Below are 25623 nucleotides of genomic sequence, written 5' to 3'. Positions count from 1 at the left end.
TAATGAACTGGGCTCTGGGAGCCTGAGTGCCAGTTTCAGATCTTGGCTCTGCCACATACTAGCTGTGTGACCTTAGCAAGTCATTTCTAATTTGATCTTTTGTAAAATAAAGATAATAACACTACTTACGTTAAAATTGTTGTGAGGAGTCAACAAGTTAGAACATGAAAGTGCTAAACCCAGAGCGTGACCATTTTAAGGGATCGTTGTAACTATTGTTTATTTGGTATAGATTTTTTAGCATTTGTTACTAATAAATTGCCTGAGCTGTTATGGTCTTTCATATTGAAAATGGCTACTGAACGTAAATGCTCCTGTCTGTTTTGATTCAAATTTAACAATGCCATTCAACACTGTATTGAGCACCTACTATGTGGCAGGGACTGTTAGGAGCTGGAAGCAATAAAATGTATGCATGTCCCCAGGAGTTCAGATTCTCAAGGGGGAGGCAGATACAATGTATTAGCAGTATAATACAAAGTATACACAGCGTAGTAAAGGATTCTGACTGAAAGTCTTGTGAGTTAAAGAATCTTTCAAGAATCCATCACTAAATGCCATTCATATTTGGTTCACTCCTTGTAGTGGGGAGAAACTTGATACTTCTATACTGAGGAGAAAATTTGAGAATCAGTTTAGAAGGTTAGAAGATCTCTTTTAGCTGCTAGTAAAGGCTCTAATTTATAATGGGAACTCAAGGCACAGAGGAAAGCAAGTAAGCTGAAATGAACATAGCCTTTAGACCTCAGCTTAAAAGTCACCTCCTCAGAGAGGTCTCCTTCACGCAGCCCTGTTCTCTTCCTTCATGGTACTTGCCATAATTATATGCTTATTTGTGTTTGTTCATCTTTTCCTCCCCAATTTGACTATAAATTTTATGAGGGCTTAATACATTTTTGTAAGTGAATGAAAGTTAAGTGAGTGTTTAGAACCACTGAAATACCGGTGGGTGGAGGAGGCCCATAAAACACTCTTGTGACCAATGCAGCAGGATGCTGAGCTAAAGACTGAACTTGTGTGTAGAGTCATTTCCTTCTCTAGCAAAGAGAAGTATTGGAGAGGGCTTGGTGGAGAATTCCTTTGGAGGACGGTGATGTCGATCTTCCTCCCCTCAACTTGCACCGTGCAAAAACCACCAGCGATGAGAGGGAGGCTCTATTGTTTATTGTTAAGAAATAGTAGTCAGCCTTGTGCTTTGAAGATTGTGAAAGATACCAGTGATCTTCCATAGAGCATCCATTGTCCCCTTGCCCCTTACAGGATTACAGTTTTACCCAAGTAGCCTTGCCTCCTCTGGCAACCCACTTGACTAGAGGAATATCCACCCCACTGCCAATTCCAATCCTGGTGACCCCCTTTCTCTTCTGGAGCCCAGGCTTAAGCCATCTGCATGTTGGCCAGGCTGTTACTGATTGGGTGGCAGAGTATGTGCCTATGACACCTGATTGGCTCAAAAAAAAAAAAACAGAACAAAATATTTTAGATGAAAAGAAAGCCTGTGTTTCTCTGATTGCTTGTAGAAAATCGGATAAGCGTAAATTTGAAACTGCCACTTCATACAGGACGGAGAGGCTAATGACAACTGGGTCCTTGGTAACTTGTTGAAGAACTGAGTTAACCAACCTCCAAGTCTGTTTTTACTCTGGACTTCCTCTTTTGTGAGACAATTTGCTTACTGCTTAAGATGACAGTTTGAATCAGGTTTTCTATTATCTGTAGCCAAAAGAATCTAACTTATCCAGTGATGCTTGACTTTCTGGCCATCATCAGGGCAGCTGCACTCAGAAGAGGGGGCAAATGACGGTACTGTCCTGGAAAAGTCAAGCAGTAAGGGTTTTTGTGTCTTGAGGGCTGAAAATGAACGTCGGCAACCATTGCTAGCATGAATAGCCAGGCATGGAAAGGGCCCTTGTTGTGGGTGGTGTTGGTGGTGAGGACATATTTTCATGGAACAGACACAGATATCAAACTCACAGTGGCCTCAGCTACCTGAAAGAAGACAGTATGGGCCTGAAAGTATGGTACCCTAAGAGCTGAGACCCTGAGACCTCCTTGTGAGAGACACGATGGCCGAATGTGTTTAGTGGGAGATTCTTGTTGGCCATTGTGGAATCTGTGGCTCCATGGACGTGCATCATTTCATCAGTTGGAAAAATACACGTCAACAGCGACGCCATGTGGCTATAAGATGCAAAGATAATGGTGGGCAGGTGAGACGCCAGGACCTTCCCCTTCGGTGTGTGGAAGTTGGGTCTTCCCCTTAGAATTTTTGGGTCACTTAACCTCCTAAGAGTTTTTGAAAATGGTGGATGAGGACCCCAGTTGTAGATTCTGAATTTATTGAACTGAAAGAGGATGGAGTTGATTTCCTTTTGTGGAAGAAAAAGCAGCGATCATATTTGTACACTGAGGAGCCATTTTTACCTATATTATCAGGACACAAGAAAATTAGGCTTGAAGACACCCAAACAAAAAAACCTGTCCGTTTTATTATACCCCTTTTGGAAACTCGTCTGTTGTTCCCCATCACCTCCTGGATAAAGTCCCAGCTCCTTAGCATACCTCCTAAGGCCTTCTCTGCCCCTCCAATGATGGCAACACACTCAGTTTCCTCAGGAAGTCTTCAGTACGTTCCATTATATTTGTAAATGCTTTGGGAGTTTGGTTTTTGGGGAGGGCAGATATGAGCTTTACCAAAGGAGCCCAGGTCTAATTACCAAATATATATTTATATATATAAGGTTTCCTGAGCACTTGTGAAGGAGGCAATATAATGTGCTTTGAGATTATCTTACTTTGCACATGAAGTTTTCTCTAAATCTCTTTCCTCCCTGTATGGCTGGTGAACTCTTGGTATTTAGAATCATTCTTAAGTATTCCTCTAGGTTTGCAGTTCTCGAGCTTGGCTGCACACTGGAATCACCCAGGGAGCTTTACAAACTATTGCTACCTGGGTCCCACCCTGGAGATTCTGATTCAATTGGTCGGGGTCCTGAACATCAAGAGTTTTCAAGAATCTCCAGGTCATTCTAAACGTGCAACCAGGTTTGAGACCCTCTGGTCTAGGAAGACTTAGGTAATCCTTCTCTTTCGCTTTTACACCCAACACACCCTTCTTTGATCTTGCCTACCACACTCTTTCTTAATTTCAGAGTGTATACACATCTCCCTAATTAGACTTTGAGCATTTCCGGTCAGCCACATCTGCAGTTCTGGAGCCCGACGTCGGGTCTGACACTTTGTAGCGACTTGGAAAATACGGACTGGAAAGGTAAATGTCACCTACACACACATACTGGGATCCTCCAAATGTAGGATTCTGCAGCTCTCAGCCGGGTCTGGGACACTGAGAACAAGCTAACTGGTCCCGCATCAAGACCTCGCAGTCACGGTCTGCGGTGGCGACATGGCCCCAGCCTCTCTTTCCCTGACAGCTTCAAACATGTTCTGAAGTCTTCCCGGCAAAGGAGACTCCAGTTCCGTGATAGAGCGCCTGCCAGGGCGGAGCATGCAGAAAGCTCACGGGAAGTGCGCAGGCGCAGACGGCAAGCACGGCGTACTGAGTAGTTTTTAGTGGAGCCCCGCCCCCAACGGAGGAGCCAATCAGGCTCCGGGCCAACCCAGTCTTTCAGTGCGGCCCGAAAAAATAGCTCCGGCGGTCAGAGGCGGAGCCGGGGCACGTCTCTCAACGCGCTCCGGCTCGATTGGTAGGCCTCCCGCGGCGGGGTGCCTGTCGCGCTTCTGGGGCCCGCGGCGGCTGAGCCGGGTGGGGCCGGGCGCAGTGCTGGTGGGAGACCGCGAGTGAGGACGGTGAGTGACCCTGGTGGTTCACAAAGGCGTCGGCTGGAGGCCGCCCGACGCACGCCCGGAATTAGCCTCAGTTGGTCGCCGCTAGTGGCCCAACTGACCCTCTTTGGGGCCTCCAGGGAGGAGCAGTTTGGGGCTAGCTCACGCCAGTTAAAAATCCCAGTATAAGATTGGGGGACCTGACAAACTTGGTTCGAGTCCGGGCTCCCCTTTGTGATCTTTGGCTTCTCATTTAACGTCTCAGCGCCTCAATGTCTTTGTTTGTAGAATACAGCTGGCAACTCTTGCCTTCCGTGGTGATTGAGAAGGTTAAATGAGACAGTAAGTGTAAGGCCGAGAATGCTACCTGGCGCAGAATGGATTCTCAGGAGACTCCATCCATACGAGGCGGCCAGGGCTGACCCGTTCCACTCTTCAGTGCCAAGGTGCCGATAGGGTTGTTGGGCTAGTGAAGACTTGGAGCATAGGGGCGGGGAAGAGAGGGGTAAGTGAAAAGTTAGGTGGGTATCCCTTTCTCCGGTTTATTAGACTTATTCCAGATTCGGGGGTTCTCTCACTTTGTGCAGAATCTAATTTAATTCTGTTAAAATCAGTGAGCTGGAAATGTCAGAAGGCTGGGAGACTTTTAACATAGAGACCAGACAGAGTTTAGGTTAATGTCTGGAGTCTCTAATCTGTTCCACTGGTCTGTGGCTCTGTTCTTGTGCCAGTACCAAATTGTCTTGATTACTGTGGCTTTGTAGTAGAGCTTGAGGTTGGGGAGTGAGATCCCACCCACTTTATTTTTCTTTCTCAGGATTGCTTTGGCTATTCGGGGTCTTTGGTGTTTCCATATGAATTTTTGAACTAATTGTTCAAGTTCGTTGAAGAATGTTGTTGGTAATTTTATAGGGATTGAATCAAATCTGTATATAGCTTTGGGCAGGATGGCCATTTTGACAATATTAATTCTTCCTAGCCAAGAGCGTGGGATGAGTTTCCATTTGTTAGTGTCCTCTTTAATTTCTTTTAGGAGTGTCTAATAGTTTTCAGGGTATAGGTCTTTCACTTATTTGGTTAGGTTTATTCCTAGGTATTTTATTCTTTTTGATGCACTTGTGAATGAAATTGTTTTCCTGATTTCTCTTTCTATTGGTTCATTGTTAGTGTATAGGAAAGCCACAGATTTCTGTGTGTTAATTTTGTATCCTGCAACTTTGCTGTATTCCAATATCAGTTCCATTAGTTTTGGAGTGGAGTCTTTAGAGTTTTTTATGTACAATATCATGTCATCTGCAAATAGTGACAGTTTAACTTCTTCTTTACCAATCTGGATTCCTTTGTATTTCTTTGTTTTGTCTAATCGCCGTGGCTAGGATCTCTAGTACTATGTTGAATAACAATGGGGAGAGTGGGCATCCCTGTCTTGTTCCCGATCTCAGAGGAAAAGCTTTCAGCCTCTCGCTGTTCAGTATGATGTTGGCTCTGGGTTTATCATATATGGCCTTTATTATGTTGAGGTACTTGCCCTCTATACCCATTTTGCTGAGAGTTTTTATCATGAATGGATGTTGAATTTTGTCGAATGCTTTTTCAGCATCTATGGAGATGATCATGTGGTTTTTGTCTTTCTTTTTGTTGATGTGGTGGATGATGTTGATGGATTTTCTAATGTTGTACCATCCTTACATCCCTGGGATGAATCCCACTTGGTCGTGGTGTATGATCCTTTTGATATATTTTTGAATTTGGTTTGCTAATATTTTATTGAGTAATTTTGCCTCTATGTTCATCAGGGATATTGGTCTGTAATATTCTTTTTTGGTGGTGTCTTTGCCTGGTTTTGGTATTAGGGTGATGTTGGCTTCATAGAATGAGTTTGGGAGTATTCCCTCCTCTTCTATTTTTTGGAAAACTTTAAGGAGAATGGGTATTACATCTTTTCTGTATGTCTGATAAAATTCCAAGGTAAATCCATCTGGCCCAGGGGTTTTGTTCTTGGGTAGTTTTTTGATTACTGTTGCAATTTCTTTGCTGGTAATTGGTTTGTTTAGCTTTTGTGTTTCTTCCTTGGTCAGTCTTGGAAGATTGTCTTTTTCTAGGAAGTTGTCCATTTCTTCTAGGTTTTCCAGCTTCTTGGCATGTAGGTTTTCATAGTAGTCTCTAATAATTCTTTGTATTTCTGTTGGGTCTGTCATGATGTTTCCTTTCTCGTTTCTGATTCTGTTAATGTGTGCTTATTCTCTTTTTCTCATAATAAGTCTGGCTAGAGGCTTATCTATTTTGTTTATTTTCTCAAAGAACCAGCTCTTGGTTTCATTGATTTTTTCTATTGTTTTATTCTTCTCAATTTTGTTTATTTCTTCTCTGATCTTTATTATGTCCCTTCTGCTGACTTTAGGCCTCATTTGTTCTTCTTTTTCCAATTTTGATAATTGTGACATTAGACTATTCATTTGGATTTGTTCTTCCTTCTTTAAATATGGCTGGATTGCCATATACTTTACTCTTAAGACTGCTTTCACTGCGTCCCACAGAAGTTCAGGCTTTGTGTTGTTGTCATTTATTTCCATATATTGCTGGATCTCCATTTTAATTTGGTCGTTGATCCATTGACTATTTAGAAGCGCGTTGTTAAGCCTCCATGTGTTTGTGAGCCTTTTTGCTTTCTTTGTACAATTTATTTCTAGTTTTATACCTTTGTGGTCTGAAAAGTTGGTTGGTAGGATTTCAATCTTTTTGAATTTACCTGAGGCTCTTTTTGTGGGCTAGTATGTGGTCTATTCTGGAGAATGTTCCATGTGCACTTGAGAAGAATGTGTATCCTGTTGCTTTTGGGTGTAGAGTTCTATAGATGTCTATTAGGTCCATCTGTTCTAGTGTGTTGTTCAGTGCCTCTGTGCCCTTAGTTATTTTCTGTCTGGTGGATCTGTCCTTTGGAGTGAATGGTGGTTGAAGTCTCCAAAAATGAATGCATTGCATTCTCTTTCTTCCTTTAGTTCTGTTAGTATTTGTTTCACATATGCTGGTGCTCCTATGTTGGGTACATATATATTTATAATGGTTATATCCTCTTTTTGGACTGAGCCCTTCATCATTATGTAATGTCCTTCTTTATCTCTTGTTACTTTCTTTGTTTTGAAGTCTATTTTGTCTGATACTAGTACTGCAACACCTGCTTTTTTCTCCCTATTGTTTGCATGAAGTATCTTTTTCCATCCCTTGACTTTTAGTCTGTACATGTCTTTGGGTTTGGGGCGAGTCTCTTGTAAGCAGCATATAGATGGTTTTTGTTTTTTTATCCATTCAGTGACTCTATGTCTTTTGATTGGTGCATTCAGTCTATTTACATTTAGGGTGATTATTGATAGGTATCTACTTATTGCCATTTCAGGCTTTCGATTCATGGTGACCAAAAGTTCCAGGTTACTTTCCTTACTATCTAAGAGTCTAACTTAACTCACTTAGTATGCTCTTACAAACACAATCTAAAGGTCCTTTTCTGTTTCTCCTCCTTTTTCTTCCTCCTTCATCCTTTATATATTAGGTATCAAATTCTGTACTTTTTGTCTATCCTTGATTGACTTTGGGGATAGTGAATTTAATTTTGCATTTGCCTCTCAATCAGCTGTTCAACCCTCCCTACCATGGTTTTACTACCTCTGGTGACAGCTGTCCAACCCTAGGAACACTTCCATATAGCAGTCCCTCCAAAATAGACTGTAGAGATGGTTTGTGGGAGGTAAACTCTCTCAGCTTTTGCTTATCTGAAAATTGTTTAATCCCTCCTTCAAATTTAAATGATAATCTTGCTGGATAAAGTAATCTTGGTTCCAGGCCCTTCTGCTTCATGGCATTAAATACATCATGCCACTCCCTTCTGGCCTGTAAGGTTTCTTCTGAGAAGTCTGATGTTAGCCTGATGGGCTTTCATTTGTATGTGATTTTATTTTTGCCTCTGGCTGCTTTTAACAGTCTGTCCTTCCTTATCCTTGATCTTTCCCATTTTAATTACTATGTGTCTTGGTGTTGTCTTCCTTGGGTCCCTTGTGTTGGGAGGTCTGTGAATCTCCATGGCCTGAGAGACTATCTCCTTCCCCAGACTGGGGAAGTAAGATCTTATTTTATATATATATAGTCAGTGTGTGTGTCCACCCACCCATTTCTCTGCCCTTTATTCCTTCTGCATCTCTGCCTTGCTATCAGACAATCTTCTTCATGAAGCATGTCCTTTAGAATTTTTTATAAAACAGATCTGTCAGATTTTTGTTTGTTTGTTTGAAGTATCTTACTTTTGCCTTTATTATTAATGGATATTTTCACTGGGTTTAGAATTTTAGATTGGAAATTATTTTATTTTAATACATTGAAGATATTGGTTCCTTATTAGTTTCCAATGTTATTGCTAAGAAGTTAGCTGACATTCCAACTATCACTCTTTTTAAGATAATCTTTTTTTCTGTAATTGCTTTTAAGATTTTCTTTATGTTTTTGTTTTTCTGTACTTCAATATATATCTAGGTGTGATCTTTCTTTTTTCTCTATTTTATCCTGTTTGCAATATGTTGGTTTTGTAGAATCTGTGGGTTCATGTCTTTCATTGGCCCTCAAGATTTCATAGCCATTGTGTCTTAAAATGCAGCTTCTCCATTCTTTCCTGTTTTTTGCTGCCCAAAAAAAGTAAGTTAAGAAACTTATTTTATGCATGTATCCCCTCCACTTGAAGTAGAATGTCTTCTGTGTTTTCTTGAAAGTAGCATAGAGAATAATCTCTTCTAACTTCCCTTTTCTAGTGAAGTTAATTTTCTCTTCTGCTCTTTTAATCTACTGGAAGGCCTTTTATTTGAGATTGCAATTTCAGTTATTGTAATTTTTTGTTATAAATTTTTGACTTACTATTTTCCATTATTTTCTGTCTCTTCAGTTTCAAGCTTTTATTTTTACTTCTTTGAACAGTTGTGAGCATAGTTATTTTATGATCCATGATTAATAATTACAGTATTTGAAGTCTTTATTTGTTGGTTGGTTTCTTCTGACTGTTGTTTCTGTTCTTATTTATTGTTTCCTGTATGCCTTGGTTTTCTTTTTTTTTGCTGGATATTGTATTTGAAACACCTTTTTATGGTAATAATTTGAGAACTTTTTCCAGAGAAGATTTCATTTGTTTTTGCTAGGCATGTGGAAGCAGTATTAATTTTTGACTTTCTTGAGGTACTGGAATGAACCAGATGCTGGGAAGTTCATGGGAGAGGTGGTTTACTTCTGGTTCACTGTCATCATGAGAGCTGTAGCCCTTCCAGGTGACAGCTTTAAATGGGGAATGGCTTTGGTTTTTAGCACTCATTTTCACAGCTCTTTCTTTGGGTTTGACAAATAAATTCAGGAAAAAGTGGGTTTTCATTTTGATTTTTCAGTGTGATAATTCTTAATTATCTTACTAGTTCCTTAATATCTTCGAGAAAAAAATATAAATATTCAGCTTTCTTCATTGTCTGTAGTGGCAGGGTTGTCTATTCTACCATTACCGAAAAGTAGACTACTGATCTTTATGGAATTTAGTCTAATCTAGATATATTTATAAAAAATGACTTGTATCAAAAATTATCTGAGTGATTTTTAGGAGAAGTCTAAGATAATATATGATTGTATGATTAGCTAAGATTCATTAAAGTACTTTTGATGTACTTTCTGATTTAATTCAACCCATGAGGTGTAGACTATGTTCTCTCTTTTACAAATGAAGAAATCAATGCCTAGAAATGTTAACAAGTTTGTCCATGTCGCACAGTTTAATAAATGGTTAAGCTGGTATCCAGTTCACTTAGACCACCTGACTCTGAACTCTAATCGTCTATACTTTACTCTTTTTTTTTTTTTAGGAGAGCAAGTGAGAGGCTTTTATTTAGAGAAAGTGAGAGGACAGAGCTCCTGGCTCACACCTGGAAGGGACAAGAGAGCCCCAGGGTGGTGTGTTGTGTAAGGGTTTTATAGGCGGTTGAGAGACAAAGGGCTAGAGATGTACACCTGCTAAGTGGTCCCAAAATGTTTATCTTTGAAGAGACATTAAGTTTCTTGTTAGTCTTCCTGGTTATTTACAAGAAATTTACAGCTCTGATTTCTTCCCAAGAGAGCAGCTTCCTGGTCTGGAAGCATATCAATCAAGACTGCCTGCTTTGCTCCCAAGGTGGGCTGAGTTATTGTCTGTTTGTTAAAGAGTATGTTAAGAAACTTACTTTTTAACTAATTGGGTTTTAAAATGCAGTCTTATCTTCAAGATGGAATCCTTCCTGTTTTTACTACATTGTTTTGGGCTTTTTTATTAAGTTGCCCAGGTTGCAAATCACTTAATTAGGGCTGGAGGAAGAAGAGCAACACCTGGGTAAAGTCAGAAAAATAAGCTGGGCCCCCCAGCAGGCCAAAGCAAATCTCACAATGGATTGTCTTGCTTTGTTTTTTTTTCCCAGAGACCCTCACCCTACTCTGTCTAAGCCCACAGTCCCTGTCTCATTCCCCCCTGTACAGATAGGTACTCTAGCTGGTGCTAGGGAAAGGGGCGATGACCGCTCTGGCTGCTTCATGCTGAGAAGGGGTCACAGTAACGGGTGCAGCTATGTCTCCATCACTGGTCAGTGGAGAGGGCCTCAGAAGATGGGCACTTCTATCTTGGGTTCCATTTCTATCACCATTTGCAGTTTTATGACTTCAAAAGGGTTTAGAAACTCAGCTCCATATCATAGTAGTCCATGGGACTTCTGAGCCTGACATAGTTGGACTTGCTTTTGGAAGTCCATAAAGATTTTCAAGCCATGTGTAGGTATACACTCTGTAACACACTTACTATATTGTATACTTCTCTCAGGGGCCAAGCCTCTCCAATCAGAGAATTTGTATTGAGGCCAGGCTTGTATGCAGAAGATAAGGCACTTCTTTTTCAGGGTTAGGGGATCAAATTGCTCCTAATTCTTCAGAATGCATGATAGAAGTGTGTCTGGCTTTAAATTTGAAGAGGAAGTTCCCATTTCCTAAGATATCCCGGACAAGCTCCCAGAAATGATGCCGGGGTTCTTGTTTGCAGAGTCGAAGAATTTACTTCACAAACACTCAAGGTAGGGAGAGCAAAGAGAGGCTTTTACTTAAAGATAAAGTGAGAGGACAGAGCTCCTTACGCCAGGAGGGGACAAGAGAGTCCCCTATACTTTATTTTTTATGGTGCTATAAAAGCATTAACAAGAGGACCTGATCTAGTTATAGGATCAGGGGTCATTTCCCTGAAGAAGGAAAGTTGAGTCAAGACCTAAAATCAAGTATGACTTAATTAAGCAAAGAAGTCAAGAGTGCCCAGGCCTTGAGCCTGGAGGGAGATGACGTCGTGAAGATTTGAAGGAGGTCTAGTGTAGCTGTTAGGGAGATTGTCAGAATGTGCGGCTCCACTTCCTTTGGGAGATTCTCATATTGATACATATCACACTTATATATGGTCTACCCGGTATTTTCTTCCCACTTAAAACTCTGGGTAACTCCAGATGGTGATGCAGTAGGAAGAACACAGAATCACCTCTGAATTATTCTTGTCAAAAAATAGTGAACCTGAATTTAATAAAGCCTCTAGATGTAACTAGTTACAAGAAATAGAGGTGATGAAGAAATATGTTGAATGATAAGAATACAGTAAGACAAATCTGAAATGTGGATGTTTCAGCAAGACAAATGGCCTATTTTTTCAACAAATAAATGACAGTTTAAAAAGTAGTGGGGCAGTGGGACTGTTACGGATTAAAAGAAATTTAAGAGTGCTATATGGGGACCTTGTTTGGATCCTGATCTGGAAAAAAATTAAAATAAGACATTGTAAAGACACTTTGAGGGGAAATTGAACATGGACTAGATACTAAGTGGTAATAAGGATTTATTACTGATTTTGGGTGAATTGTATTGAAGTTATGTTTTAGAGTTTGTGTTTATTAGAGGTGTATACTAAAATATAAGTGGATGAGGAAGAAATGATCAAGAAATGGAAGAATGTTGGTTATCATTGAAGTTGTATTCATGGATTTATTATGTTCCCTCTACTTTTGTGTATTGAAAATTTTTCTAAAAAAAAGTTAAACTAGCTTGAAGGTGGTGACAGCTGTAGTTGGCTGATATTTTTGAAAAGGATCTTTACTTAAATATGGGACAGATGAACATAGTGGGTGATTGAATTGTTGAAAAAGATGAAAGTTTAAAGGGGAGAGAGTATTCTGATGTCAAGCTGTAAAAATGGTAGAACTTGAAAATTTGTACATGTTATTAGATTTAGGTGAAAATAAATTATTGGTGGCTAGTAAATTGTTCAGGTGGGTTTCACTATCTAAAGCAGATCTAGAAGGTCAGAAGGGTATTTTGGAAGAAATACTGAATTGGCACAAGGAGGCCTACTTTGAATCATCCTGGGAAAATCATTTCATTTCTTTGGGTCTCAGATTTTTGTAGTATCAGATATATTGGTACAACTCTTCCTACATTCTTTACTGTCAGCTATGGGTAGCTAGATTTTGAATTTATTTCCGAGGTCCTCTCAATTTCTGAAGTTCCATGATGCTATTGAATGTGATTGTGCCTCTTGGAAAGGAGGAATTATACCTATAAATCAAAGAAGCCAAGAAAGCTTTTTCCTATGGAGGGCAAAGTCTTAGATAAGCAAGTGATGGTAGAATAGACTGAATATAAACTTTTGTATGTACCAGTCAAACACAATATTTCGTTGCTAGCTTCTGATCTACTTAAAAATAAAGACCACCCAAGAAAGTGGCATTTCATTCACCCTTGGAATTAATTCAGTGAATTGTTAGACTGGCCTATAACTTTTGGTCAGGCACAATTTTAGGTTTTTGGGGTAGCAGCTTCCAAAAGATAACAGTTTATTTAATAGCATCACATGTTTTTCATGTTATCTAATTGAAACAGTTTTCTTTGTGTGTGGTCTTACTTGTAAAACCCCATGTTTTATTTTGATGGGAGAACATGATAAGATAGGGTTTATTCTAATCATTCTTAAGATCAGCTTTCTAAGAAGTCATAAAAGTTTTGTTATGGGAATGACTTAAATTGGCCAGTACTAGGTTCTTTTAAATATAATTTCCTTTAACACCTATTGCACTTTTTCTTTTTTAATTTAGGCAACTCAAAATTTTTAAATTGCCAGTCTCTGCTTCTTTTGATTCTGCAAAAGAAACTGTATCTCCAACAGTTTCTGAAGCCCAGGAGTCCAGTAAATCATCAAACAGACTCATGAATGAAAAACAGGTAAACCTGAAATGTTTGAAGCCAGTGTTTCTCAAAGTATGAGTCAAAGAATATTATATCTACAAATGTGAATTATCTTACTTTAAAAGGATTCTTCAGTAAAATAATTTTTAGAAATGTCTAGGGTAAAGACTATTAAGTGATTTCATTTTTCTAAGACTTCACAATATGACTATTCTCCAAAAGGAGGCTTTAGTGTATGGTATTTCCTACCTATGTAAGACTAGTCTGATGAACATATCATTAGATTAATGTTCTGCAGTACATACTTTGGAAAATGCCATTCTCAGCTATTTTCAGAATTTGCAAACAGTTACATTATTCTTTCTCTTAAAAAGAGGTATCAGAACAATATGTATGATTTGATCATCCAAAATGTGTGATGTTATTATTTGCAACAAGTTTTGTTTTTTATGAGTCATAGTACACATAAACTGAGATATCCACACAGAGATTTTGCCTCCTAAAACAGATACCAATAGTAATTTTAGTTCTGTGTCATTGATCTTTGTGACCAGAAGACCTAAAGCATAAATAAGGGAGAAGGTTGTAGAAAGGATACAGAAGGGGAAGAAAGTCAGCAACCAAAAGGAAAGATTTATTTGGCTCTGAGTCACAGTGCTGTCAGAGTCATCAGGATAATTTGTTCCTTATTTGTCTTGGTATTGTCTATAATATCTGAGGGACATTTGGAAATAAAGAGTGACACTTGTATTCAGTTTTGTCTATTATGAATTATTAATCTTTAAGCTATTATAGTATTTACATACTATACCACTAATAAAAGTGAATTTATGTATAAATTATATATTTTTGCAAGCCTTTAAACATTGAAAGTTCACTCAGATTGCTTTTTCACAAATATACTTTAATACACTAAAAAGCGAGCAAGTAAAGCACTTCATACAGTGACCATTCTATGCCCATTAAAAGCCAGCATTAAACTATTAATACCATGGATTTAAATGTGTCATTTTTTTCCCCAATCATGTCTTTCTATTCTTATGTGTATTTTATGTTCTTAATTCTTTTTTTCCCATTGTTATATTTTTGTTCACTTAATTTAGAGAGTTAAGAGTTCCCATCTCAGGTTTCTGGTGTAAATACATATTTAGAATGAGGGATATAAAACTTGAGAGTGTCTTTCAGAGTGATTCTACTAGAATCGTTACCTGCATGTACAGACTTTTTTTTTGTTAGACTTCCTCAGTTGAACAGGGAACTATCTAAATAATTGGCTCTAGGCAGATTTTTTTATGACCCTAGCCTTTGTTAAAGTGACACTTGTCTGTGAGTGACTAACCTTTTCTTTACTCTTCAATTAGCATAACCTAATTTGCAGCTGTTTCTTTTGAGTGGGGCCTAGTCTGGTTCAGTTAAGTAAAAAACCTGAAGTCTGTTTGGTTCACTGGAATCACAAGGTGTTTTTTTGTTGTTGTTGGCCTATGAATGAGTATTCTGGAATTACATAATGTAATTATTTGTGCTTATTTACATCCTTTTTATTCTGCCAATTTTGTTAGAAACAAATGTTTTCATTTTAATCATAATATGTGCATAAAAAATTCATATTCAACTTTCAGAAGAAAAGCTGTTATTCTGAAAAATACAAAAAAATCTACAAAGGAAATTATGTATGAGAGGATATTTCTTTACTTTGTATCTTAAAGTTGATCCATTTCTCTCTCCTTTTGAGTATAGCGGGAGGAAGCAGAATGGGAAAGCATAAATGTGCAGTTGATGACGCATGGCCTAAGACCTTTGTCTCTAGTCAAAAGACCAGATCTTAATGGTAATCAGATCCTATTCTTGTTCCCTTAAAAAAAATTTTATCTTAAATTTTTTTTGGCCTTACCTTTATTTTTACTATTGGTATTATATTTCAAAAAAATGTAGATCTCATCATTTTTGACAAACAGTCATCACAGAGAATGAGACAAAATTTGAAAACATTGATGGAAGGAACAGCACGTCAACAGAACATGATCCAGGAGCTCATAGAAACTAATCAGCAGCTTAAGTAAAAAAATGGAAAAATAATCTCTTGAATTGTTTGTATACAAGTGGTATGCATTCTGGAAATAATGGCCTTGAAAAGTATCTTGAAATTTAATTTTCTATTTTGATTAAATATTAAATTTACAAAATATTTTTAATAAGTAAATCTTTTGGTAATACTTAGATATGTATCCTATATTTCTTTTATTGGTGTGTGTTGTAAGATAGAAATTTTGAGAATGCAAAGAAATTTTAGAATTCATTATGTGGTTACATGTGTATGTTTGTTGAAGTGATTTATTTTTATTACTAAGCATAGGAATTGTGTGTCTTTTTAGAAATGAAGTTCAGCTACAACAAAGCCAAGCAGCAAATCAGGAACAACGAGCTAATGACTTGGAACAAATTATGGAGAGTGTGAAATCCAAAATTGGTGAATTGGAAGATGAATCCCTAAATAGGGTTTGCCAACAACTGAATAAAATAAAAGATCTTCACAAAGAACATAAAGCTTTACAGGTACTGGGTTATGTATTTTCTTACATGGTAGTATAAAAACACCCATTAGGTTATAGGTGACTTCATGCTGCTTAGCTTACTTGACCTATACTTGTCTCCTTGAAATTCTTTCTTCACTTGGTTTCCAGAAATCCTCTCTTCTGGTTTTCCTCTAATCCCACTTTTTTTTTTTTTTTACTGTGGAAGCATTTATTTATTTATTTTGTTTTTGTTTTTATTTTTAAAAAATTATTCTTATTTTTTTATTGTCAAATCACATCATAGTGGTTCAACAGTCCCCCGCCCCTTCCCTGCCACCTCCACCCACTCCCCTCCCCCTTGGTAACCACTGGTCACTTCTCAGTGTCTATGAGTCTAATGCTGTTTTGTTCCTTCTGTTTTGCTTTGTTTTTATATTCCACAAATAAGTGAAGTCATACGGTGTTTATCTTTCTCCACCAGGCTTATTTCATTGAGCATAATACCCTCTAGATCCATCCATGTTGTTGCAAATGGCAGGATTTCTTTTCTTTTTGTGGCTGAATAATATTCCATTATGTGTATGTACCACATCTTTATCCATTCATTTGTTGATGGACACTTAGGTTTCTTTCATATCTTGGGTATTGCAAACAGTATGGTGATAAACATGGGGTGCATATATCTTTTTGAATCAGGGGTTTTGTTTTCTTTGGACAAATTCCTAGTAGTGGAATTACTGCATGAAATGGTATTTCTATTTTTAGTTTTTTGAAGAACCTCCATACTGCTTTCCACAGCAGTTGCACGAATTTGCAGTCCCACCAACAGTGTAGGTGGGTTCCTATTTCTCTGCATCCTTGCCAGCATTTGTTGTTTCTTGTCTTTTGGATAGTGGCCATCCTAACTGGTATGAGGTGATACTTCATTGTGGTTTTAATTTGCATTTCCCTGATGATTAGAGATGTGGAGCATCTTTTCATGTGCCTGTTGAGCAATTGTATTTCTTCTTTGGAGAAGTGTCTGTCTATTCAGGTCCTCCACCCATTTTTTTATCTTGTTTTTTCGATGTTAAAGTGTATGAGTCTTTATGTATTTTGGATGTTAACACCTTATTAGATGAGTCATTTATGAATATGTTCTCCCATACTGTAGGATGCCTTTTTGTTCTGCTGATGGTGTCCTTTGCTGTACAAATGCTTTTTAGCTTGATGTAGTCCCACTTGTACATTTTTAGCTTGATGTAGTCCCACTTGTTCATTTTGTTTCCCTTGCCCGAGGAGATGTGTTCAGGAAAAAGTTGCTCATGTTTATAGTCAAGAGATTTTTGCCTATTTTTTCTTCTAGGAGTTTTATGGTTTCATGACTTACATTCAGGTCTTTGATCCATTTCAAGTTTACTTTTGTGTATGTAGTTAGACAATAATCCAGTTTCATTTTTTTACATGTAGTTGTCCAGTTTTCCCAGCACCAGCTGTTGAAGAGGCTGTCATTTCCCCCATTGTATATTCATGGCTCCTTCATCCTATATTAATTGACCATAGATGTGTAGGTTTATATCTGGGCTCTCTATTCCGTTCTGTTGATCTATGAGTTTGTTCTTGGTGCCAGTACCAAATTGTTTTGATTACTATAGCTTTGTAGTAGAGCTTGAAATCATGGAGTGTAACCCCCCTAGCCTTGTTCTTCTTTCTTAGGATTGCTTTGACTATTCAGTATCTTTTTTGGTTCCATATGAATTTTAGAACTATGTTCTATTTCTTTGAAGAATGTTCTTTGTATTTTGATAGGGGTTGCATTGAATCTGTAAATCGCTTTGGGCGGAATGGCTATTTTGACAATATTAATTCTTCCTATCCATGAGCATGGAATAGAGATTTCCATCTTTTGGTGTCTTCTTTAATTTCTCTCATGAGTTTCTTGTAGTTTTCAGAGTACAGGTCTTTCACCTCCTTGCTTAGGTTTATTCCTAGGTATTTAATTATTTTTGATGCAATTGTAATTGGAGTTGTTTTCTGGATTTCTCTTTCTGTTTGTTAGTATATAGGAATGCAACAGATTGCTGTGTATTAATTTTGTGTCCTGCAACTTTGCTGAATTCACTGCTGGTCATTCTTCAACTGCTTTTCTGGTTCTTCTCATCTCCCTAACATCCTAGTGTTGGGAATTCTTTAGTACTCAATCCTTAGACCTTTCTCTTTCCTATATACCTTGACTCCCTTGGTGATGTTCAGTCTAATTCATAGAACCTAACTTAAATCTATAGCCCAGACCTCTTCCTTTAATTCCAGATACATCTTGTAGCCTACTTGATATCTCTACTAGATGTCTAATAAGCATGTCAAACTATGTTTAAAACTGAATTTATGAACTTCCTACACTTCTTTCTTTTAGTTATTACTTCAGTCCAGATCACCTTCATTTTTCTCCTGTTTCTCTCTTGTTCTCCCTGCTTCCACCCTTGCCTTTTTTCAGTGTGCTTTCAGCACACTAGCTCAAAACCTTCCAGTGGCTTTCCTTTTTTGTTAGAGGAAAATCCAAAAGTATTACTCTGGCTTAGAAGGCCCTGCATGATCAGACTCCCTGTTACTTTCTGACTTCATCTACCATACCCCTTGCTAATTCTGTTCTAGCTACACTGACATTCTTGCTTTTCCTCAATGTTCTCAGGAACATTGTACATTTGTTCTTTCCTTTTCCTTTACCATGCATGCTTTTTCCAAGATAGCTCTATGACTTGTTCCCTTTCTCCTTACTCAGATGTCACCATCTCTGAGGGATTCCTTTTTTGACTACCTTACAGTTGGCAGTCCCATTTAGCACACATCATATTGCCTTCCCTGATTTATGTTTTTTTTTTTTTTTTGAGAGGGCATCTCTCATATTTATTGATCAAATGGTTGTTAACAACAATAAAGTTCTGTATAGGGGACTCAATGCACAATCATTAATCAACCCCAAGCCTAATTCTCAACAGCCTCCAATCATCTGAAGCATAACGAACAAGTTCTTACATGGTGAACAAATTCTTACATAGTGAATAAGTTCTTACATGGTGAACAGTACAAGGGCAGTCATCACAGAAACTTTCGGTTTTGATCACGCATTATAAACTCTAAACAATCAGGTCAAATATGAATATTCATTTGATTTTTATACTTGATTTATATGTGAATCCCACATTTCTCCCTTATTATTATTATTATTATTATTATTATTTTTAATAAAGTGCTGAAGTGGTAGGTAGATACAAGATAAAGGTAGAAAACATAGTTTAGTGCTGTAAGAGAGCAAATGTAGATGATCAGGTGTGCACCTATAGACTAAGTATTAATCCAAGCTAGACAAGGACAACAAAACATCCACAGATGCAGAAGATTTCTCTCAAAACAGGGATCCCCAATTTCTCACCTGATGGCCGCCCTGCGACTGTGCCTGTCTTAGGTTGTTCCTCCCTTGAGGAATCTTACCGTCTCTGGCTGACCAGTCATCTGGGGCCATTCAGGGAAATGTAAAGTTGGTAAGTGAGAGAGAAGCCATATTGTTTGAAAAGGTTAGCTTTTTACTTCTTTGCAGATTTATGCCCTGTGGCTTCTATGCCCAGCATTTGTCTTGAGGTATCTTTACCACTTGGAAGAATTATGATACTCGGTAATTTCAATATGAGGCACGAATTCTACTTAAGGGTTGTAATTAGGAAGGAAGAAGAAAAGCTATAGAAGTAGCAAACAGAAGAAAACATGGGAATATTGATTATTTCTTTGACATATCTTCTTGTAGAGTAACATAAGCATGTATAGGCCTTAAATTACTAAATTAAATTGCATACACACATTAACGTAATAGGAATACAGCTACATAACCAAAGCAGACCTACAGTTACTAGCCATCTCCAGTGAAACCATGAAGACCAGTTAGGCACCCTAGGCATTTGTGAAAACTTATCAGTGATATGATGGATATTGTCTAACTAAATTTGAATAGTTTGAGAAAAATAAGACAAATTAAAACAACACATTCCTGGGAACTGTTCACATCCCATATGTTCTTTTAACGGTAGATAGTCTATAGTCGCAAGATTTTGGGGTGCTGCAACTTGCACTTCTCCTAATTCTTGGTTGAGTTCCAACAGTATAGATCCAGTCAAATTTGTTGTTTTACTGTATGCACAGGCCAGCTTAGATATCTCCTTCTTCATTCCAATGGCAAGTCCAGGAACTGGTGGGATTAATGCAGCTACAACTGCAACAGCGCCAGGATCTTTGCTGAAGTTTTTTGATGATCATCTTCTGGAATGACTTCCAGAGAATGTTGATGTTGGAAGTTCTTCTTCATATCATATCTTAATTCGTTTTCTGGGTAGCCAAATTAGGCTTTGATCCTCTGTATAAACACAAACAAACCCTTTGCCCACACTTTGATATGACCTTTATACCATTTTGAAGAACTTATTGGAGATTACCACACAGGAACTGCCTTTTTTTTTTTTGAGAGGGCATCTCTCATATTTATTGATCAAATGGTTGTTAACAACAATAAAATTCTGTATAGGGGCTCAGTGCACAATCATTAATCAACCCCAAGCCTAATTCTCAACAGCCTCCAATCATCTGAAGCATAACGAACAAGTTCTTACATGGTGAACAAATTCTTACATAGTGAATAAGTTCTTACATGGTGAACAGTACAAGGGCAGTCATCACAGAAACTTTTGGTTTTGATCATGCATTATGAACTCTAAACAATCAGGTCAAATATGAATATTTGTTTGATTTTTATACTTGATTTATATGTGAATCCCACATTTCTCCCTTATTATTATTATTATTTTTAATAAAATGCTGAAGTGGTAGGTAGATGCAAGATAAAGGTAGAAAACATAGTTTAGTGCTGTAAGAGAGCAAATGTAGATGATCAAGTGTGCGCCTATAGACTAAGTATTAATCCAAGCTAGAGAAGGGCAACAAAACATCCACGGATGCAGAAGATTTCTCTCAATATAGGGGGGGTGAGGTTCTTAGCCTCACCTCTGTTGATCCCCAATTTCTCACCTGATGGCCCCCCTGCAACTGTGCCTCTCTTAGGTTGTTCCTCCCTTGAGGAATCTTATCCGTCTCTGGCTAACCAGTCATCTTCTGGGACCATTCAGGGAAATGTAAAGTTGGTAAGTGAGAGAGAAGCCATATTGTTTGAAAAGGTTAGCTTTTTACTTCTTTGCAGATTTATGCCCTGTGGCTTCTATGCCCAGCACTTGTCTCGAGGTATCTTTACCACCTGGAGGAATTATGATACTCAGTAAATTCGATATGAGGCACGAATTCTATTTAAGGGTTGTAATTAGGAAGGAAGAAGAAAAGCTATAGAAGTAGCAGACAGAAGAAAACATGGGAAGATTGATTATTTCTTTGACATATCTTCTTGTAGATTAACTTGAGCATGTATAGGTTTTAAACTAATAATTAAATTGTGCACACACACCAACATAATAGGAACACAGTCACATAACCAAAGCAGACGCACAACTACCAGCCACCTCCAGTGAAACCAAGAAAACCAGATAGGCACAGTAGGCATTTGCGAAAACTTATCTATGATATGATGGATATTGTCCAACTGAATTTGAATAGTTTGAGAAAAATCAGACAAACTAAAACAACACATTCCCGGGAACTGCTCACATCCCACATGTTGCCCTAACAGTAGATAGTCTGTAGTTGCAAGATTTTGGAGCACTGCAACACGCACCTCTCCCAATTCTCGGTTGAGTTCCAACAGTATAGATCCAGTCAAATTTGTTGTTCTAACGCATGCACAGGCCAGCCCAGACATCTCCTTCCTCACTCCAATGGCAATTCCAGGAACCGGCAGGATGAACACAGCCACAACTGCAACAGTGCCAGGATCTTTGTTGAACTTTTTTGATGATCATCCTCTGGAACGACTCTTCCAGAGTATGTTGATGTTGGAATCTTTTCTTCACATCGTATCTTAGATCGTTTTCTAGGTAGCCCAATCAGGCTTTGATCCTCTGTATAAACACAAACAGACCCCTCGCCCACACCCTGATACGCCCTTCATACCATTGTGAAGAACCCACTGGATGTCACCACACAGGCACTGCTTTTTTTTTTTTTTTAAGAAAAAGGAATATTATCAGAAAAATGTACCTCCACAGCTGATCATCTGACACCCTCTAAATGATCAAAATTAAGGATATCCAAAGCATGCATTAATCATTGATTTACAGTTAGTTTTATCCTATGAGGGAGTAATCCCCCTTTTCTTTCTTTTTTTTTGTCATCATTAATCTACAATTACATGAAGAATATTATATTTACTAGGATCTCCCCTATGCCAGGTCCCCCCCACAAACCCCTTTACAGTCACTGTCCATCAGCATAGCAAAATGTTGTAGAATCACTACTTGTCTTCTCTGTGTCGTACAGCCCTCCCCTTTCACCCACCCCCATTATGCATGCTAATCATAACACCCCCTTCTTCCCCCCCTTATCCCTCCCTACCCACCCATCCTCCCCATTCCCTTTCCCTTTGGTACCTGTTAGTCCATTCTTCGGTTCTGTGATTCTGCTGCTGTTTTGTTCCTTCAGTTTTTTCCTTTGTTCTTATACTCTACAGATGAGTGAAATCATTTGGAATTTCTCTTTCTCCACTTGGCTTATTTCACTGAGCATAATACCCTCTAGCTCCATCCATGTTGTTGCAAATGGTAGGATTTGTTTTCTACTTATGGCTGAGTAATATTCCATTGTGTATGTGTACCACATCTTCTTTATCCATTCATCTACTGATGGACACTTAGGTTGCTTCCAATTCTTGGCTATTGTAAATAGTGCTGCGATAAACAGAGGGGTGCATCTGTCATTTTCAAACTTGAGTGGTGCGTTCTTAGGGTAAATTCCTAGGAGTGGAATTCCTGGGTCAAATGATAAGTCTATTTTGAGCATTTTGAGGAACCTCCATACTGCTTCCCACAATGGTTAAACTAATTTACATTCCCACCAGCAGTGTAGGAGGGTTCCCCTTTCTCCACAGTCTCGCCAACATTTGTTGTTGTTTGTCTTTTGGATGGCAGCCATCCTTACTGGTGAAAGGTGATACCTCATTGTTTTAATTTGCATTTCTCTGATAATTAGTGATGTGGAGCATCTTTTTATGTGTCTGTTGGCCATCTGTATTTCTTTTTTTTTTTTTTTTTTTTTTGAGAGGGCATCTCTCATATTTATTGATCAAATGGTTGTTAACAACAATAAAATTCAGTATAGGGGGGTCAATGCTCAATGTACAATCATTAATCCATCTCAAGCCTAATTCTCGTCAGTCTCCAATCTTCTGAAGCATAACGAACAAGTTCTTACATGGTGAACGAATTCTTACAGAGTGAATAAATTCTTACATGGTGAACAGTACAAGGGCAGTCATCACAGAAACTTTCGGTTTTGATCATGCAATATGACCTATAAACCATCAGGTCAAATATGAATATTCATTTGATTTTTGTACTTGATTTATATGTTGATCCCACATTTCTCCTATTATTATTATTATTTTTATTTTTAATAAAATGCTGAAGTGGTAGGTAGATGCAAGATAAAGGTAGAAAACATAGTTTAGTGCTGTAAGAAGGCAAATGTAGATGATCAGATGATCAGGTGTGTGCCTATGGACTAAGTATTAATCCAGGCTAGACAAGGGCAGCAAGACATCCACGGATGCAGAAGATTTCTCTCAAAGCAGGGGGGGTGAGGTTCTGAGCCTCACCTCTGTTGATCCCCAAATTCTCACCTGATGGCCCCCCTGCGACTGTGCCTGTCTTAGGTTGTTCCTCCCTTGAGGAATCTTACCCGTCTCTGGCTAACCAGTCATCTTCCGGGGCCATACAGGGAAATGTAAAGTTGGTAAGTGAGAGAGAAGCCATATTGTTTGCAAAGGTTAGCTTTTTACTTCTTTGCAGATTTATGCCCTGTGGCTTCTATGCCCAGCACTTGTCTCGAGGTATCTTTACCACCTGGAGGAATTATGATACTCGGTAAATTCGATATGAGGCACGAATTCTATTTAAAGTTTGTAATTAGGAAGGAAGAAGAAAAGCTATAGATGTAGCATATGAAGGAAACTTGGGAGGATTGATTATTTCTTTGACATATCTTCTTGTATAGTACCTTAAGTATGTATAGGTTTTAAACTACTAACTAATTTGCACACACATATTGACATAATAGGAATACGGTGACATAAACAAAGCAAATCTATAATTACCAGCCATCTCCAGTGAAGCCAAGAAAACCATTTAGGCACCCTAGGCATTTGTGAAAATTTATCTATGATATGATGGATATTTTCCAACTGTACTTGAACCATCAGACAAATTAAAGCAGCCCATTTCTGGGATCTGTTCACATCCCATATGTTCTTTTAACCATAGATAGTCTATAGTCATGAGATTTTGGGGTGCTACAACTTGCACCCCTCCCAACTCCTGGTTGAGTTCCAACAGTACAGATACAGTCAAATTCGTTGTCTCACTGTATGCACATGCCAGCCTAGACATCTCCCTCCTCCTTCTTATGGCAAGTCCAGGAGATGGTGGGCTGGATGCAGCCACAACCGCAGCATCGTCCGGATCCCTGTGGAGGCTTTTTGATGATCATCCCCCGGCACGAGTCCTCCAGAGAGTGCTGATGCCGGAAGCTCCTCCTCATATCGTATCTTAGTTCATTTTCTGGGTATCCAAGCTAGGCCTTGATCTTCTGCGTAGAAACAAACAGACCCTTTGCCCACACTTTGACATGCCCTCTATACCACTGTGCAGAACTCATTGGAGGTCAGCACACAGTAACTGCTTTTTTTTTTTTTTTTTAATTAAGAGAAAGGAATATTATCAGAAAAGAGTACCTCCATAGCTGATCATCTGACACCCTTTAAGTGATCAACATTAAGGATATTTAAAGCATGCGTTGATCTTTGATTTACCAATAGTTTTATCCTGTTAAGGAGTAATCCCCCTTTTCTTTCTTTCTTTCTTTTTTTTTTTTTAAATTTTTAATCTACACTTACCTGAAGAATACTATGTTTACTATGCTCTCCCCTATATCAGGTCCCCCCTAACAACCACATTACGGTTACTGTCCATCAGCTTAGCAAAATGTTGTAGAGTCACTACTTGTCCTCTCTGTGTTGTGCAGCCCACCCTCCCCTTTCTCCCTCCCCCCCATGCATGCTAATCTTAATACCCCCCTTCTTCTTCCCCCCCCTTATCCCTCCCTGCCCACCCATCCTCCCCAGTTCCTTTCCCTTTGGTACCTGTTAGTCCATTTTTGGGTTCTGTAATTCTGCTGCTGTTTTGTTCCTTCAGTTTTTCCTTTGTTCCTATACTCCTCAGATGAGTGAAATCATTTGGTATTTCTCTTTCTCCGCTTGGCTTATTTCACTGAGCATAATACTCTCCAGCTCCATCCATGTTGCTGCAAATGGTTGGATTTTTCCACTTCTTATGGCTGAGTAGTATTCCATTGTGTATATGTACCACATCTTCTTTATCCATTCATCTACAGATGGACATTTAGGTTGCTTCCAATTCTTGGCTATTGTAAATAGTGCTGCGATAAACATAGGAGTGCATCTGTCTTTCTCAAACTTGATTGCTGCGTTCTTAGGGTAAATTCCTAGGAGTGGAATTCCTGGGTCAAATGGTAGGTCTGTTTTGAGCATTTTGATGCACCTCCATACTGCTTTCCACAATGGTTGAACTAATTTACATTCCCACCAGCAGTGTAGGAGGGTTCCCCTTTCTCCACAGCCTCGCCAACATTTGTTGTTGTTTGTCTTTTGGATGGCAGCTATCCTTACTGGTGTGAGGTGATACCTCATTGTAGTTTTAATTTGCATTTCTCTGATAATTAGCGATGTGGAGCATCTTTTCATGTGTCTCTTGGCCATCTGTATTTCTTTTTTGGAGAACTGTCTGTTCAGTTCCTCTGCCCATTTTTTAATTGGGTTATTTGTTTTTTGTTTGTTGAGGCGTGTGAGCTCTTTATATATTCTGGACATCAAGCCTTT

The 25623-nt window shown here is 38.5% G+C and overlaps 1 protein-coding gene across 8 annotated transcripts in view; it reads left to right on the top strand.

Moving 5' to 3' along the window:
• The first annotated feature begins 3629 nt into the window (after positions 1 to 3629).
• Positions 3630 to 25623, top strand: part of CEP70 (centrosomal protein 70) — a 112521-nt gene continuing 90527 nt past the window's right edge. For 3 of the 8 annotated variants that reach the window (XM_036991848.2, XM_036991849.2, XM_036991847.2), the window contains exons 1-5: positions 3632 to 3810; positions 12945 to 13071; positions 14773 to 14863; positions 14968 to 15091; positions 15408 to 15588. In XM_036991848.2, the coding sequence (XP_036847743.2) occupies positions 13057 to 13071; positions 14773 to 14863; positions 14968 to 15091; positions 15408 to 15588 (411 nt within the window). In that variant the 5' untranslated portion in view covers positions 3632 to 3810; positions 12945 to 13056. Of the gene's footprint in view, positions 3811 to 12944; positions 13072 to 14772; positions 14864 to 14967; positions 15138 to 15407; positions 15589 to 25623 lie in introns of those variants that run through there. The other 5 variants (XM_036991846.2, XM_073232254.1, XM_036991851.2 and 2 more) reach the window with 4 other exon arrangements.

The sequence above is a fragment of the Manis javanica genome, chromosome 3 (genome assembly GCF_040802235.1).
Source record: "Manis javanica isolate MJ-LG chromosome 3, MJ_LKY, whole genome shotgun sequence".
In the NCBI taxonomy this organism is placed as follows: Eukaryota; Metazoa; Chordata; class Mammalia; order Pholidota; family Manidae; genus Manis; species Manis javanica.
Note: the sequence above shows the minus strand (reverse complement) of the source record. Positions and strands in the feature narration are given on the sequence as shown.